This window comes from Cinclus cinclus, chromosome 1 (genome assembly GCF_963662255.1).
Source record: "Cinclus cinclus chromosome 1, bCinCin1.1, whole genome shotgun sequence".
NCBI classification, from domain to species: Eukaryota; Metazoa; Chordata; class Aves; order Passeriformes; family Cinclidae; genus Cinclus; species Cinclus cinclus.
This window is the reverse complement of record NC_085046.1, coordinates 2,989,131-3,005,244: the sequence shown is the minus strand read 5'-3', so window position 1 is coordinate 3,005,244 and position 16,114 is coordinate 2,989,131. Positions and strand designations below refer to the sequence as shown.

The 16,114-nt window shown below is 40.7% G+C and overlaps 1 protein-coding gene across 1 annotated transcript in view; it reads left to right on the top strand.

The window, feature by feature from the left end:
- Positions 1–16,114, top strand: part of ADCYAP1R1 (ADCYAP receptor type I) — a 133,708-nt gene that overhangs the window by 85,154 nt on the left and 32,440 nt on the right. Inside the window, 5 exon segments of the mRNA XM_062505264.1 lie at positions 10,801–10,836; positions 11,446–11,487; positions 12,257–12,360; positions 12,932–13,029; positions 13,824–13,956. Coding sequence (XP_062361248.1) covers positions 10,801–10,836; positions 11,446–11,487; positions 12,257–12,360; positions 12,932–13,029; positions 13,824–13,956 — 413 coding nt within the window.

Sequence of the window (16,114 nt, the reverse complement as noted above, 5' to 3'; positions counted from 1 at the left end):
ATTAATGGCAAAATCATTCCTAGTATAGCAACATTTTTATATGGCCCCAGATAATTTTTACAAATGCAGCAATAGCTTTAAATTATGCTTTTTAAAAGTTTGTGCTCTGAAGCACCTGTAGGTACAACATAATCTGAGGGAAATCATGGGGTGTGTTAATCTTAAAGAGTGGGTAGGAAATTCATCACCTGGCTTTGGATATTTAGATTTATATGTGAATTTATGAAGGGATCAGATGGATTTCTGGTTCAGTGGATAGAAATCAATGGGCACCCTATAGAAGATGCTTTCTCTGACCCCTCTCAAATGCTTGTCTGAAGGTGAGTGAAGTTAGTGCTTGTTTTATGAATTTCAGAAAGAAATCTGCCTGCCTTTACTTGGATATCTGATTTCCATATGGAGTAAAGTGGGAAAACAAATAAGAGACTACAAAAGAAAAATTAACTACCTAAGCTGCTGTCTGGAGGGACGTTTTCTGAAAAAAATAGCTGTGTATTTAGCTAAAAATACCAGCTGTTGCTGGTTTTAACCTGCTCTGCTTTAACCTTCACTGCAGTTGTACCAAGGAGTAACGTTCGAGCTGCTGTCAACACCACGCAGAAAGTTCAAAGTGGAATTCTGTGTGCTTGGCAGCCCTGCCTTCTAAAACTTCATTTCACCTCTCTGATCCTCCAAAATCACCAGAACTTTTCATTCCTTTCAGATAAAGACTGTGAATGAAAGTATTGCTCTCAAAATCTCTCTGCCGGAGATTCCTTCCTTCCAATGGAGAAAAGCTTATCAGTTCCTGAGTCTTTCCTCATCTTGTAAATTAGGGATTACAGTGGCTTGCCTTCTAGATAGTTCCCAAAAATTATTTTTTTTCCTCTTCCACATGGATTTCTTTGATTGATATTGACCAGCCATTATTCCCACCAGGAGCTGTCAATTCCATGACCTCTGTTACTATTTCTCCAGTGCTTTTCCAGCACTGGCTCCAGAAGCCCCCACTCCACAGCAGGACACATTTGGAGCATTCTAAGGCATCTTTGCAGAGGCAAAAAGGAGAAAACCATGTCAAGCTGTGATGTCACCTTTCTGTAGGACACAGCAAAACCTAGAGATGGCCCTAATCCAGTGACCTGCACTCCCAGCTGGAGAATTTTATCTTTTTTTTTTTAATTGTTGTTGTTGTTTTTTCTGCTTTGCACTGTACAGCTGAAATATTCCGGAACCCATAAACACACCCAAATGGACCACAGAATGAAACTCAAAACCAGACTTATTTTCAGTCCTTTGATTTGAAGTTAAAAAAAAAAAGAAAACAACAAAATACAAATGGTAATAGTTTCTGAGCATTGTCATATGCTCCCCATTTAGAAAACACTTTCATTCACAAATCCAAATAATAAAGATGAGCAGCTCTTACTGAATCTTCCAGCAATTCAGGCAGTTTATCTGGTGCTCAGTTTAGGACACTCCCTGCTACATATACCACAAAACAGGGTTCACTATATGCAAGAGAGAAAATTCTCTTTATTTTTACCAAAGGCATAAAGTCTATCCTATGTTGGTTGATACCAGGATTAAGGGCTCCTAATTAAAATCCAGTAGAATAAAGAACGTAATCAGGTATTAGGGAGTTTAAGAGGGAATTACATCCCATGTTCACATTTCAGAACCAAACTCTTTGGCTTGTTGCTTCTCTTGGTAAAACACAATCAGTGCTCAGACAACGAGCTCTGTTATCCCAAGAAATTGGAAACAGCCCGTCACTGATCCCATTTAAAACACAGGGAAAACTCAAGTACTTTGTTGCATTAATTAATTGATTAGTTGATTCTTTAAGAACCCCAAACCTCGTAAGTGCTGCACTAGAGATGCCACGGGTGGACAGTGGGATTTATGGACGTGGGGTTAATTTGATTTGGGAAGCAGTCTGTGCCTGAGTTTAGATGTTATCCCTAATCAATTAGAATAAGATGACAGGAGAAGTGTTAATGAGAAGGGAAGTGATGCTCAGTCTTTGAATGTGCCTTTGGTGTCCTTTCTGGGGAGACAGTCCTGATAAAGCCTTTAAAAGCTGACATGGGAAAATGGTACAAAACCCCCAAACTGGGTGAAAAGACAACAAAAGTAATTGACTTCCCAAAGGAAAAGCTGTTGAAAATATTTGCAATTTGCAGTTTCTATTAGTTTGGGTTATGTATTGATAGTTTTTTGTTTAGACATGAAGAAAAGGTGCCTGATAAAGTTCAGGGGCCTCCCAAACACTCGAATATCCCTGGAAGATCCTGTGCTTATTTTCTACTGAGGTAAAAGATGCAGGGTTTCGTTGCTACTACTGAAATTAAGGTCAGCATTGCAACAGAATGAAACTGGAAATTGCATTTGCCTGTCAAAAGATTAATGCAAAGGTCCAGGTTCCTGTGCAAGGATGTTTTGCCTGGATGAGTATTCCAACATCTTACTTGGGAGCTGAGGGAAGGAAAACCCTGTAACTGAATTTTCTCTGGAAAACACGTATGACCCATGCCAGCGTTCTCACCATGGAAATAATAATGAGCCATTGGAGCTTATTTTTATTTATTTATTCAAGCAACTAGAACTCTGAAACCTTTGTTTCATCCTTAATTTTATACAAGATCCTGGATAGCAGTCATAATCAAGTCCAATGCAAAGGTATCTATTTTATATATTAAACTTTTTTTTTAAGAAAAAAAAAAGATTATATAGAATGGCACATGTAAGATAACAAGTCAATTCCAGCTGGTTTTCATCCCTAGGCTTTGCACAGGCAGTAAAGCCATGGGATTGCTCCAGCTTTTCCAAAGAGAGGAGGACAAGCTATAATTAAGCCTCTGTGGCCACAGCATCACAAAGTCCATCTGCAATGGAGAGAAGATGGGAGGAAAATGCTGTCATCAAAGAACAGCAACTGGATCTACATTCCTAATCTGAGGCTGAGGCCTCTCAGATGTTTTCTAGCAGAAAAAAAAGACGACATTTTATGGCCTTTCCCACCAAATTATGGGGACATAAGTCTCAGTGCCTCTGATATTTAAAAGTGCAGCATGAGCAAGAGCATTTCAGCTAAAGATCAGGTCCTTGGTCCTCTGCAGGGGGACATCCTGCAGTGGTCAGGGGAAAGCTGCAAAACTGCTCAAGAACTTGGTCAATGATCTGAGAGCTAATTTGGCCTTGGGGTAAAAAAAACTTCTGTATCTTTGGGAAGCGTGCAAGGCTGGAAAACACTGAGCTGCTGAGTGGTTTGGAGAACACTTGGACTGCAAGAAGTAATAGATTGAAGTATCACTGTGGGGGCAACGTGAGCAGATCCTTCAACCTTTCCTAACAGACTTTGCTCTGTTCGTGTTTCTCCTCTTGACCCAAATGATTGGGAAAAGAGTTCCAGGTGATTGCAGGGTTTGAAGTGTGGTGGGCACACATTCATTCTTACCTTTGATTTAATTTGCTTTCTTCTCTAGGAGTTAATTCTGAACTGAAAATCTCCTTTGGGCAATGTTTCAAATTTTTTCACGGTTCTTGTTTGGAAAACTTTTGTTTTTCTCTCAAATATGATCCCTGCCCTCTTCAGAGCTAGGAAACCCTTCAATAGTAATTGCATTGATCCTGCACTCTGATGGATGCTCCTGTGACAGCCAGACTCAAAGGAAGGACTCAGATAACGTTCAGATGCTGCTTAGTTGCTATGGTGACCTCAGTCCACTTCTAGTTTCACATCCTTTAACAGGAAAGAGGAAGTAAAGAATAAAGCCATGATTTCCCTTAAATGTTATTGATCATATCTGTCCTACCTTAGCCAGCCCTGTGTGCTCTGGACTTTCTGTTCTCCATATGGGACCTCACTGGAATTCTCCAGTGATTTCCAGGCGTGATTCTCTGGATCTTATCCCTGTGCCCTGAAGGTAAACTGGGATATAGGAAATTAATAATATGTTAAATCAGTTCTGTCCCTGCCTTTCCTGCAGTGTCTCGCACAAACATCTGGTAACAAGGGCTTTGCAGAAGCTTGCTCCTCTCATGGTAGGACAGATATCTAAACCAAACCACCCTTTGGAAATTCCAGCCTCTTTGCCCCTTATGGGAGAAGACTTAAAAACCTGGTGAACTTCAGGTGGATAAACTGTATGGAATGAGTGTGACCCACAGGGTCAGTTACACAGATGTCCTTAGTAACACTCAGTGTCCCAGTTCTTATTCCAACACAGATATGAACAAGGCCTCCTAATCTTACCCTTGATTATCATCCACCTCAGTGTTCTTGTTTTCTGAATAAAATGAACCCCACTTCACTTTGTACTGTCTCTGTGTGAGGATTACGTTCACAAATCCCTTTGTCAAGGCAAATGGAGATATACAGTAAATGATGGAATAATAGAATCCCAGAATGCTTCTGGTTGGAAGGGATCTTAAAAGTCTTCTTAGTTCCATCCCCTGCCATGGGCAGGGACACCTTCCACTATCCCAGGTTGCTCCAAGCCTTGTACAACCTTGGACGCTTCCAGGGATCCAGGGGCAGCCACAGCCTCTTTGGACAGCCTCCCCACCCTCATAGGAGAGAATTTCTTCCTAATATCCTACTTAACCCTGTCCTGTGTCAGTGTGAAGCCATTATCCCATGTTCTGTCCCCTCCTGCTCTGGTATAAATTACTTTTTGTCTGTAGTTTAAAGTATTGGCTATGGGGCATGAGGCTGGAGAGACCCAAACCCCTGGAAATAGTCGGATAATAAAAAGTGGGATGCACTTAACACAGGGAAAGGTGTGTGAACCTGTAGGACCATGCACTCTGTGACCTTGCCTGCCTCTACTACCTACAGATCTTGCTAATGAAACTGTAAAGTCCAAGCACCTAATCCTGGATTATTCAATCAATTACAGAATCACAGAAAGCTTTCAGTTGCAAATGACCTTAAAGATCATCCAGTTCCTACCATGTTCCTGCCATGGGCAGGGACACCTTCCACTGTCCCAGGCTGCTCCAAGCCTGGCCTTGGACATTTCCAGGGATCCAGGGGCAGCCACAGGTTCTCTGGAAAAACACAAAGAGGCACAAGAAAGGAGCTAGGATGGCTGGATAATGTGTGTGTGACTGTGTGTGTGCAGGCACAGGACTGGGCAGAGGGCTGATGTCCCTTCTAGGGAAGCAGCGGGCAGGGTATGGGATCTGAACCGGTGTGGGGAGCTCGGGGAGCTGCAGAAAAGCTGCTAAGTAGCCTGCTGCTCCCGACTGTGGCTTTGCCAGCCGGCTGAACAGATTGCTGGAGCAGGAGAGCAGCAGGCAGCCATGGGGAAGGCAGAGGGGAGGCTCAGCGTGGTGGATGCCGCGGAGTCAGGCGCTAGAGCTCGCAGGTTTATTTCATGTTTAGAAATCAAATGTAAAACTTCTAATCAGTGCTATATATAAAACAGGAAAGTAAAAATTAAACTCCTCTCCAGCCGACTTGTTATTCCCATAGCTGGACAGCAGGATAACAAGGGGTTGTAAATGTTTTCCACAGCATCTCCCTGCCCCGGTCACTGCACTTTCTATAGGGAAATGTGCAGTAAAACCAGTGCAGGCTTTGGTCTTAATGCTGTCAAAATCCAAGAGCTTTTGGAGAATTACCTTTGTGGGGCAGCCCTCCAACTCACAGTACTGAGACCAGAACAACAGGACTATGGCACAAGTGTGGGCAAGCCAAGAAGAGCTTTGGAAGCCTTTCATCCCCTCCCGCCCCGCCACTAATAAGGGACAAACGCTGGAACAAAAGGGTTAAATGCAAGTTGTGCTCAGATAAACAAATCCACGGGAGGCCAGGCGGGTGGAGAGCAGCCAGCACAGATTTGGCACCGAGGAGGAGATCTAAAAGGCTCTGAGGCTCATGGTGCACGGGCTGGTTGTTGGCTGCAGCTTCCCCATCCCTGTCCACTTCAAATCGGGAGCGGTCGCTGTCATCGAGTTTCTTGTCAGTTGTCACATAGAGAGGAGTGAATTATGAGTTCTGGGTCTCAGTAAATAAAAATCAAAGTCTGATAAATGTGCAAGAAAAGGGCAGGAAAGGTCTGGGTGTCTGCCACCAACTCTATGGGGAGCCATTGGCAAGTCCTTGGAGTTCTTTTTCCCTCATTCTTTTCCCTCTTCCTGCACAAAACAGAAATAAGGAGTATTTTCTGTACTTAGTCTTAAGAATTACAAACTCAGCATTCTGATAGATCTTCCCTATGATCTCTAAGCAGTGCTGCAAATAACATCTAAATAACAACGTCAGTTAAAGCATTAATTGTAGATTTACTTCCCAAAGAGTGACACTTACTTAAGTTTGGTCAAGCAGCAAATAACACAGCCTGTCAATACACTGGGTAAACTATCCCGTGTCGAGGATAACAGCAGCTTCCTCAGGAGTTCATTGACTGATAAGAGCAATTATTGATTTAATAAGTGCTGTTCTAAGGCACTGTTTAATATCTGCTATGTCCATATTTCCAGTGTTTGGGTTTAATTACATGTGAGAAGCACAGATGTAAGTAATAAGTAATAAAATTGTGATATTTATGATGTTGGTATCAGAGAATAATAGAATGGTTTGGGTTGGAAAAGATCTTAAAGCTCATCCAGTGCCACCCTGCCATGGGCAGGGACACCTTCCACCATCCCAGGCTGCTCCAAGCCCAATGTCCAACCTGGCTTTGGACACTTCCAGGGATCCAGGGGCAGCCACAGCTGCTCTGGGCACCCTGTGCCAGGGCCTCACCACCCTTTGAGTAAAAAATTTCTTTTTACTACCCAACCTAAACATGCCCACTTTCAGTTTAAAGACATTCCTCCTCATCCTGTCACTACATGCTCTTCTCAAAAGTCCCTTGTAAATATACCCCTCAAATTAAATCCCTGAAAAATGTGTTTCCAGTGAAAATGCAGGTGAAAACAATAATCTATTTATTCTTCATTTCTGAGAGAGCAATGCATTTCATTAGACCACTGTATAATCATGTCAATGGGCTTTCTCTTCGTCATCAGTGAAGTCAAACACACCAGTTTCTCATTGTTTGTGTCCTAAGAGTAGGAAAACAAGAAGTCTTGGGGGAAAGCCCAGGCAGTGAGGGGGTCCTATAGTCCTGCCCACTCCATCACTGGCAGCAGAGTCAATTTACTGAGGTCTCTCCAGAGCCTTAACGGCACTAAGGTGAAAATATAACCCTGAAAAATAATGTTTTTGAGGTAACATTGTGAAAAGTGAGAGCGACTCTGCTGTGTCTGGGATTCCTTACAAGCCTTTACACTCAGGGTCAGGCCTCGTCCCTTGCTATGCCAATATGTTAAATGTTGTGCACAAAATGAATCCATTTGAACTCCGTTTCATTCTCAGACATGTCAGGGAACAGCACCACCGATGCCAAGGGTTTCTGTGCAGTAAATATTCATATTTTGCTGCAGGATACAGAAACTTGCATTGTCTGAGGGCAGGGCAGCAGCAGCAGCATGCAGGAGTTCAAAGGTTTAGGGTGGCTATATGTTCCTCCATGATCTTTTACATATATATATATATATATATATATATATATATATATATATCTGAATATTTATTTATTTATTTATATATACATTTATAAGCTTATACTATATATATATATTTTAATATATACTTAATATATATTTATATATCTGTTTATGTATTATAAATAGATTATATTTATATATTTATCTATATGTCTATATAAATATGTCTATATGTTTATACAAAACATATCTGTTCCATATACCTATATATAAATATACCTATTTATATATAATTGATCAGTTTGTATATATACAATATAAAACAATAAAAGATATAATATACAAATATATTTTTATATAAATATATAGTTATTCATTTGTGTGTAGATACGTATATATACAGATATATTTATATATTTATATAAATGCATATATTTAAATAATTACATAGAAATACAAAAATGCACCCACAAATATAATTGTATATGTGTTCGTTTTATCCCAACACTCAATACATGAACTTTGACTTTTTGTTGTAACTGAGGGCGTGATGTTCAATATAAATCTAATTAACTTCCTGGTATCTTAACTTATTAGTGAAAATTGAGTTGATGAATCAAGCCTAAAAGCCTGTACAGACAAATGTTGTACTGGAACTTTCTTCAGTACATTAGTTAGGACTCAGATATAGAAACATATGTTAATGGAAAGCTTGTTTGCTCCTACAAATCAGAAAATTAATGTAGTTGGAAAAGTGAATCCCTTCATAATGTCCAAATGCAGTGAAATGTAATAATAATTTCAGTGTATATACAAAAATATTTCTATAACAAGCCTATTAATTTCTGAAAAATTGCATTAATGTGTTTTAACTGTTATTAGAGATGTCGTGAAATTAAAAATGAACTAAATTTTAATATTTTAACATCAATGAGACTAATTGCTATCTATATTTAGAAGGCAAACATGATCTTTTTTTTTTTACTTCACGCTATTTAGATTGTAGGGGAAAAATAGCTGCATTCAAAACATTTAAATTTAAAAGAAATGTCTTTTTCTGAGCCATCACTGTAATATGCAGGATGCCAGGAACATCAGGCATCACTTTACTTAATACTGGCTTGGTCTTTCTCCAGAAAGAATTCTGCACAGTTTGAAGGTCAAATTACTCTACAAATGATAAACTAAATGTGGATTTTTATGAGTCAAGAAGGTTTTGGGGAGATTTTCCTGCTTGTGTGGGTCATTGTGAGGCACAGGCTGCTGAGTTAGGTGACCTCACTTACGGGACAAGTTCCATCAGAGCTGCTGGTTTGGGTGGCAGATGCTGTGAGAAGCACCATGGAGGAAGTGATGAGGGAGCAGTGGATTGTTCTTTGATCCTCTGATAAACCCACGGATTAAAAATTCCCACACCACAGCCCGACATCCGTGTTCTGAATTTGGATTTCAGCAACACGTGCTGACTTTAGCAGCAATTTCCTAAAGCTGAGCTGCATCTCTGCTAATGAACCTGGGGTTTGCTGGATTTGGGAGGGGAAAAAAAAAAAAAAAGTGTCTCCAAAGTGTTCTGCAGAGCCATCTCTGATATGTGGAATAAGGATCCCTGATATGCCAGGAATGTGGAGCACCACCGCAGCACTGCTGCAGCATCTCCAGTTCAGCCCCGTGCAGCAGCTGAACCACCCTGGCTGGGAAATGTTTGCTCAGAGACCGCCCCAACATCTGCAAATACCCAGGAATTAGAGTCACGGTTGGAAGAGTTGGAAGAAACCCACAAGATCATCCAGCCCAGCTCCTGTCCCTGCACAAAATCCCACCCTGTGCATCCCTGGGAGGGTTTATCCAAACCCTCCTGGAGCTCTGGGAGCCTCGGGGCTGTGCCCATTCCCTGGGGAGCCTGAGCAGCGCCCAGCACCCTCTGGGGGAAGAACCTTTCCCTAAAATCCAAGCTAAAGCCTTCCTGTGGAATCCTGGAAGCAGCTGGAGTTGGGCAGAGAAGGATGGAGACTGCAGGTGTTCTCACATGGCTGCCAGGATCAACCCTCCAAAGTCCCCAAAGCGTTGGATGTGTTGGATTGATCTTTAATAATCCATCCAAAATCACAATGCAGCCTGCCTGATGCTTCAGATGAGTTTGCTATACTCCCACCAGCATTTTCACATTAAACCCTCTTTTCTTCTGTCTTAAAAGGTATAAAACACATCTGATTTACTTAAGACGAGACACAGAAAATCAAGGAATTTAAAATAATTAAGCAAATTATAAAATAAAAAAATCCCACGTTTTATGCTGCGCTGAAATGCCTCCTGTTATTATTTTATTTCTTTAGATGCTTTCTCCTTTTCCGTAGGATCAAAACCGGTCTTTGTTTGAATTCTACTTTCAATAAAACTTTTCTCACACAATTTGGTGAAGGTTTTTCCAATCCAGAGGATGCAGAACTAAACTGGTGTGGACACTGAAGCTGCTGCAGTGGTCAGTGGAGTGCTGGGAAAGCTTTTTTCCCTTTTTTTTTTTTTTTTTGGGCCACTGTCAGAGCGATTTGCAGCAGCTCCCTGAGGCTCCTCTGTTCACGATGCAGCAGCTCCACTCCCTGGCTCCAGGCAGCTCCTCCTGCATCCGCCCAGGATTCAGCAAAAATCTCATTTCAACCCAATCCGGATTAAACACTGAGCGCAGGGGGTTGGGAGCTTGTTTGGCATCATTCCAACAATTAATTTTGGAAGAACAGAAGAGAGGGAAAGGGAGATTTCCAATGTAAACCCAACGGTTCATCATTTCCCATCGTCACAGTTGTGGTTTTAGGATGGTAAGCAGCACTGGTTTGGGCAGAGTGTTTTGGAAATGTGTGAAACTTTCTTATTCAGAATATTCCTTTAAAATAATAATAATAATAATAATAATAATAATAATAATAATAATAGTAATAGTAATATCCACAAAAAAGCTCCTACATCCATTTTTCTTATTCTTCCTAGAGTCTGATGAAACTTTGTAATAACCAGATATTTAACAATATCAACCATCTTTTGAAAACCCTTTTTTTTCAGAAGATTGTTGATAGTTTTAAATATAAAAAATTATTTTGATAATTGTTAAATATAAAAAAAATTTGATATTGTTAAATATAAAAAATATGACATAATATTTTTGTCATAAATACACAGGACTAATACAGAAATGCAGATTTAAACTTCAAGTTTTTTCCTGGGTTCTGCTACATCCATTCATCTTATGGGAGTCAAACTTTTATCAAAATTAAATTGCAACCTCTTATCATTATGAATTAATTATTTTCATTCTTTTAATTTCAGGTTGGGAAGTGGATAATTTGGGGCAAACCCATGCAGGTAAGAACCAGTTGTGCTGCCTACATCCTTGGTACTCCTGTTCACGAAAATCGTATGTGCGTGATAATTTCAGATTATTAAAAAGTTGTGTCAGCCATTATGGCAACGATTCGTGTATTTAACTGCAGTGCTTGCACAAAAAGTGCAATGAAAAATCTCATAAGTCTCTATAAGTCAATGTGATTTTACCTAAAGCCACAAAATTAAACTATCTTATTTAAACCAATTAGTTACTGCCCTTTGTCATTGATGGATGGAAATAATTTTTCAGTAATTCTCTGAAAACTGGTCATATTTAAATACGTCTGGATTATAAATCTAAATTCCTATAGAAAAAGTATTTGACGTCTATATTTTTAAAATAAATTTTGCCCCTGTTTATTGTATGTGTTTCTAGTTCTAAATTTAGAGGATCAGCTTTGATTTAAACTCTCAAGTAAAGCTGTGTTTTCTTCCTGGGAAGACAGCACCAAGTATTTATTGCTTTTGGGCCTGATCTAAACAAATAAAAATCAATTGCATTCTATTCACTAATTTCCACAGAGACCAGTTTAGTTCTAATAGAAAACACAATCAAAACAATTTCATACCCAATTTCCACTTTTCTAGGTGATTATGACCTGCTGGAAAGCACAGCCCAGTCTCTCCTAGGTAAGAAACAGAACGATGAAAATTTTTGTTTCTCTTTTTCTTTATCTCTGTTAAAAGGAAGTTATCAGCTTCTTTTATTTTTTTTTCCCTGGAATTTTGGTATTATTTTCTAATCAGTTCTAATTGTTATGACATTTTCTGCTCTGTTACTTTTAGCAATATGAAAATTCATTTCTCCTCTATTGAGCCTTGCAATCTAAGAAGTGTGCTGCTATAAATTGTATCTACCTGCTTAACAGTAATTACTAAATGGTGTTAAAGAAAGTCAGCACCATGATTCAGTGGGGTTTTATTTCCATAGAAAATGAGGGATGAATGTGCAAGAGTAATTTAACAAAAATTGCCGAGTAATGCAATGTTCTTAAATGAATGCTGTGATTAAAGAGATATATTCTGCTGCATGGATGGCAGATTCTCTCAAATAAGGTTAAAAATAAGGTTATGAAATACTAAACTGCTCCAAGAATGCAATGCAGCACAACTTTAAGAGCAAAAAGCAAACACAAAACTTGGAAATTTTCATCAGTTTTGGCCAAAGTGCAACTGAAACTCCAAAAGCTGTGATCATTTGATAAATATTGGCTGTTCCTTAGTGCTGGAGAGGAAGGATCATTAAAGACATCATAAAATTTCCAGAATTAAATCTATGGATAGGCAGATAAACAGTGCTTCCAGTAGAACTGTGGGGTTTTCTTTGCACCAAGGGGAGGAAGGGGATGTCTTGGGTTTTGTTCTTGGGCTGTCACATTCCGGCCTGCTCTTGGCACAGGGGACATCAGCAGGAATTGCACTGAAGATGGTTGGTCTGAACCTTTCCCTCATTATTATGATGCCTGTGGCTTCGATGAGAATGAAACGGAGTCAGATAACCAGGTGGGAATTAATTTCATAATTAAAAACAAATGAAGGGAGGAGGGGGGAAGCAGCAGATTTCTCCCTGTCCAGCCTCTGGTCACGTTCTGATGTAATAGTGATTAGAACAAACAATCAGATGTACACGGGTATAAAACTGTGAGAAGTGAGATCTGAACCCTTCCAGGGCCTGCATTGAATATTTACAGAAGATGAGCTTTTAGTGTTGATGTAACTTGGAACGTCTAGAATCACAGTCTGACCCTCAATTCTATCTCTGTTGATAAAGAATGTCTTAGCCAACTGTTAATTCTTCTACACATACTTATTAAAAAAACCCAAAAAACAGATGGCTTTTGCTAGCTCACTGATAAATAACCTCATGGCGTGCAGAGCCAGCCATGGAGCAGAGCTTGATGTGCAGTGAGGTCTCAGAGGAAATGAGGTTGTCCAGGACACAAATCCTGCCTCTGCTTCCCCCTGCACGTTGGCAGGTGTGTGGCTGTCAATGAGCCCTTTGGTTTTAACCAAAGGTTTAAAGCTTTAGACCCATTGGTTTTTACAATTAACACTGTGGTTTTTGCCTCCCAAGGATTACTACTATCTGTCAGTGAAGGCTCTGTACACGGTGGGATACAGCACTTCCCTGGTTTCCCTCACCACTGCCATGGTCATCCTGTGTCGCTTCAGGTGAGCGGGGACACTGAGCTGCCCAGTCCCTGGAGGAAGGAAGCTGGAGCTCAGCTGCCCCAAACAGGGTTAAATGTCACAGCACAAGCTGGCTTGTAGCTGGGCAGTTAATTCAGCCATGAAGAAGAGATTTGGTTCAGGGTAGCCTGGTTTGATAAACAGGCCCCTAGGTGAACAATAATGGGACAGATTCAAACCCAAACAGGGATTTCACTCTATGAGTTCCATCCTAAAATGCAGATGCCCATGGGTCAGAGATCCGAGCAATCCAAACTCCCAACCAATCACACGTGTTTGCCTGGGAACTCCAAACTCTCTATTTAAGGAGGGTTCTCAATAATAAAATGCTTTTGTCACATGGACCATAGAGTGCTGTGCTGTTTGTCTCCAACCTGGCACCACCCAGCGTTACAGGTAAAGGTTTTATCTCACCAGAAGTAAATCAGAAAGGGAAAATGCTTTAGTTGAGTTGCTCCCCCAGTTTGGACAAGCTCCATAAGTCACATTTCAGCAGAGGGTAAATGCAGCAGGAGAGGCTATGGTTCTGGTTTATGAAACTTCACAGGCTGCACTGGGCTTGTTCTATTGTCTATTTTATGCTTCTCTGCATCTTTTAACAAGAAAATCCCCAAATTCTCCTCTTTCTCAGGTTTAGAGTCAGTATTAACAGTCTTGGCTTAGATGTTGCTGTTCTTAGCACCAAGGTGCTCTGGTCAGGTATGTTCGGGTCCAGTATGACATTTCCACAAAATAAAACTGTTTCCTTCTTTATTTCTCTTCCCCCCACTCTCCAGGAAGCTTCACTGCACTCGGAACTTCATCCACATGAACCTCTTTGTTTCATTCATCCTCCGTGCAATATCTGTTTTCATTAAGGATGGGGTTCTTTATGCTGAGCAGGATGGAAACCACTGTTTTATTTCCACGGTGAGTCAAACTGAAACCAAATCCTTTCCCTTTACTTTTTTTTTTCTTTTTTTTTCCAACACTAGATAACAAAAAGCAGTGGGGCAGGCAACAGTATGGAGAGCATCATGAGCTGAGAAGTTATTAGGGAGAAAGGGAATTGGTGTTTAACTTCCCTCCCAGTTCACAGCCAGACTGGATGTTTCATCTCGTGATGTCACCAGTGTCCTTCAGAGCAAACCTGCAGGTTTTATTTTCTGAGTCTGCCCTGATCGTTCCTTCCCTTCCCAGATCTGCTCAGTGGCAGATGGGATGAAAGCAGACATGAACAGTTTCCTTCACCTGAAGATCTGGTTTTTCTCCAGAGCCTCACCTTGTTCTGGTGTGTAGGCAGAGTCACAGGTAAACAGGGTGACCGTGCAGACACAGACAATACACCTGATGGTCACATTCTCAGAAAATCATCAGCATTTCCCACATCTTTGTCTCTTAAATATGTAGTTGCATGCAGGGCACTCTTTCACCGATGCATTTATCATTTATCATGTGTAAATCCCAATTCCTTTCACATTTAAGGCTAGTATTTGATATGATAAAACAGCTCACTGGGCGTAATTATGTTAGAATTACAAACTGAGCTCTCCTTTATCCATGCAGTTATCAGCTAAATTCCCTGTGAGTCACTTCCACAAGGCAAGTGCAGCTGTGTAGTTTCTTAGTCAGCCTTTTCTTTGTCATTCAAACTAGTTTTTGCTCACAATTCTTCTCCATGAGAAAGCTGAAGCCATGTTAGTTCCATAGTTTGTTCCTGTCTCCATTGCCTCAAATGGTGGCATCTGCCTCTTTGTTTCAAAACACTTACAGAATAAAACACATCAAAATCAACCATTTTATGACCAGATCTTCTGGCTGGGTAGAGCTTCCACAAAGAAACTTGAGATCTGATGGTTTGAACTTCATGATGGTAAATTTGGCCCAGAGGATGAAGTCAAAGTGGGAACTAATCACTGCCCCCAGCAGGAGCTTCCATTTTATCCACAGATTCTGCTCGAATTTGTTGGAAAATCCTACTTTGGTAGGATTTGCTAGGAGTAATGGCATCTCTCTGGGGTGCAGCACTGGAAAGACCAGTGTGTCCTACTCTCATGGGGTAGAGCTTGGTTGCCACCTTAGGTCTTTGTCACAGAATTATTTAGGTTGAAAAAGCTTTCTAAAATTGAGTCCAACCATTCCCAAGCACTGCCAAATCCACCACTAAACCACATGCCCCAAGTGCCACATTTACACACTTTTAAACACCCCCATGCACGGTGACTCCAGTGCTGACCTGGACACTGTTCCAGGGACTGACAACCCTCTCAGGAAAGACATTTTTCTTCATATCCAAATTAAACCTCCCCTGATGCAATTTAAGACAATTTCCTCTTGTCCTAGTGTTTGTTACCTGGGACAAGAGACTGGCCTTGTTACCACCTCCTGTTGGGGAGTCGTAGAGAGCAATAATGTCCTCTCTGAGCCCCTTCTTCTCAAGCCTAAACAAACTCAGTTCTTTTCTAAAATGTCTGTTACTTTAGTTATATTTCTTGTTTTCATTTTTCTTTAGTTTGCTCCTTCCCTCTCCTGTCCATGAATGAAAGCTTCCATCTTTTTTTTTTTTTTTTTTTTTTTTAACAGCTGATCACCCTTTTTCCTCACACTTATTTCCATTTTCTGTCCTTGAGTGACAGCACTGCTGATGGATGGCAAGGAAGTGTAATTCCCAGCTGCACACAGGAGGGCTCATCCTTTCAGATCCCACTCTCAGGCTTTCCACAGTCATCCTGCTATTTCACATCCTTCCCTGCGTTTCTCGGTACACAACTGGTTTCTATCATTCCCTGCATTTAATCCTGGAATGGGGCTTCAATCCAGCAATTGCTGTTCACTGAGGCTGTGAGCCCTCAGCAATATGGGACGTGCTCAAGCTGCTCTGAAATGCTCCTTGACCACTTCTTGCTGGTAAAATTAGCCTCTTCCCCATCCAGGCACTGCTGTCTAAGTGATACCTGACATTCTTCACATTCTTTAAAACCTTTACCATTAAAAGCATGTAATACCAGCCCCAGATCTTTCCGCTGAGAGATCTGGAGAGTTTTTTTTCCTGTTAGGCCAAAGCAATGCAGAAATAACTTTGCTCTTC